General features: G+C 24.0%; 1 protein-coding gene across 1 annotated transcript in view; it reads left to right on the top strand.

The window, feature by feature from the left end:
• LOC108768202 (ATP-binding cassette sub-family G member 1) overlaps positions 1-1,075 on the top strand; it is a 15,992-nt gene extending 14,917 nt beyond the window's left edge. The window contains exon 10 of the mRNA XM_018518559.1: positions 734-1,075. Coding sequence (XP_018374061.1) covers positions 734-923 — 190 coding nt within the window. The 3' untranslated portion in view covers positions 924-1,075. The remainder of the gene's footprint in view (positions 1-733) is intronic.
• Positions 1,076-1,686: the final 611 nt, after the last annotated feature.

The following is a 1,686-nucleotide window of genomic DNA, read 5'->3' as shown; positions in this document are numbered from 1 at the left end:
AGAGAGAGAGAGAGAGAGAGAGAGAGAGAGAGAGAGAGAAAGAGAGAGAATCGAAACGTTCAAGATTTCCAGATTTCAAATAAAGATGATATCAACACATCGTGTGAATTAACAAAATTATTTGTGAAATATTTATTGCTCGCTTTCGTTCGGGCTGACTCTCATTAGCCCACATTTAGGTTGTTTTTGTTATTTTAAGAAGAGAGAGTCCTTGTTTAACATATATTTATTACTATATAATTTTATATAAAATATAATTATATATAATTCTATATAATTATATATAATTCTATATAATTATATATAATTCTATATAATTATATATAATTCTATATAATTATATATAATTCTATATAATTATATATAATTCTATATAATTATATATAATTCTATATAATTATATATAATTCTATATAATTATATATAATTCTATATAATTATATATAATTCTATATAATTATATATAATTCTATATAATTATATATAATTCTATATAATTATATATAATTCTATATAATTATATATAATTCTATATAATTATATATAAAATATGTCCATTTATATGCAAATATATAAAATTATATATATTTTTCTATAATTTCATATAATTATATATAAAATTTTTTTTGGGTAATTAAAGATAATTATTGTTTAAAATAATTGAGCTAAATTTCATACTTAATTCATCATTTTTTTCTATCACAAAATATAGAAATAATATTTATAATTATAGTTACGATCGGGCGAAATTGAAATGCTCGGCGGATTTTTGCCACTTCATTACTCCTAAAAAATTTCTCATGGAATTAGGTATAGAACATATAAATTACTGGTTTAATATGATAATATTGATATCGCTATGTATCGTTTTGGATATTGTAGCATGTATTATATTAAATGTGAGGATCAAGAAACGTGTATAATACTTGCTTGAGATTGCATATATATATATAATGTACAAATGTTCTTACAATTAAATGTGGATAAATAAAATCTCAGCAGGTCCACTTGTTAAGATTAATTTATTTCTTGTAAGCTAGCTACATAATGATGCCATATATATAATGTACACTTGTAATATTGTAATATTATAATATTGTTAGATAATATTATTACAGTTGAGAAACAAAGAAAATACGTACATTTCTAGTTTGAAATCTGAACGCGATATGCTTCAGCCATCTTTATTATTTATTATCATTGATATAAATTTAATTCAAACTTACCATGACATATTTTTTGTTATTCAAATTACGTGTGTGCGAGTTCTTATTTTAGAACGGAAATTAATTTTTTTTGACGTGCCATATACCTATTATTTCTCTGTTATAATCAAAATATTATAACTATTTGTACTGTATAATAGTAAAATTGTCTAAATAAAGTAGTTACAAGTTAAAAGGTGTTGTTTTATAAAACAATATGTATTTTGTAATTGTCCAAGGGGGGATCCCGTTTGCCTACAAATCGATTGCCTACAGTACCTTTTGCCTACATCACTTTTGCCTACAGTTCGATTGCCTACATGTATTATTGCCTACAGCTCGATTGCCTACATGCGCTTTTGCGCACAAATAAATCTTTTAGAAACGGGGTTACTTTTGCCTAAATGTACGATTGCCTACAGCTCGATTGCCTACATGCGCTTTTGCACACAAATAAAAATTTTAGAAACGGAGTTACTTT

This window comes from Trachymyrmex cornetzi, unplaced genomic scaffold, assembly GCF_001594075.2.
Source record: "Trachymyrmex cornetzi isolate Tcor2-1 unplaced genomic scaffold, Tcor1.1 scaffold761, whole genome shotgun sequence".
Classification (NCBI taxonomy): Eukaryota; Metazoa; Arthropoda; class Insecta; order Hymenoptera; family Formicidae; genus Trachymyrmex; species Trachymyrmex cornetzi.
This window is presented reverse-complemented; position numbering and strand designations above follow the sequence as displayed.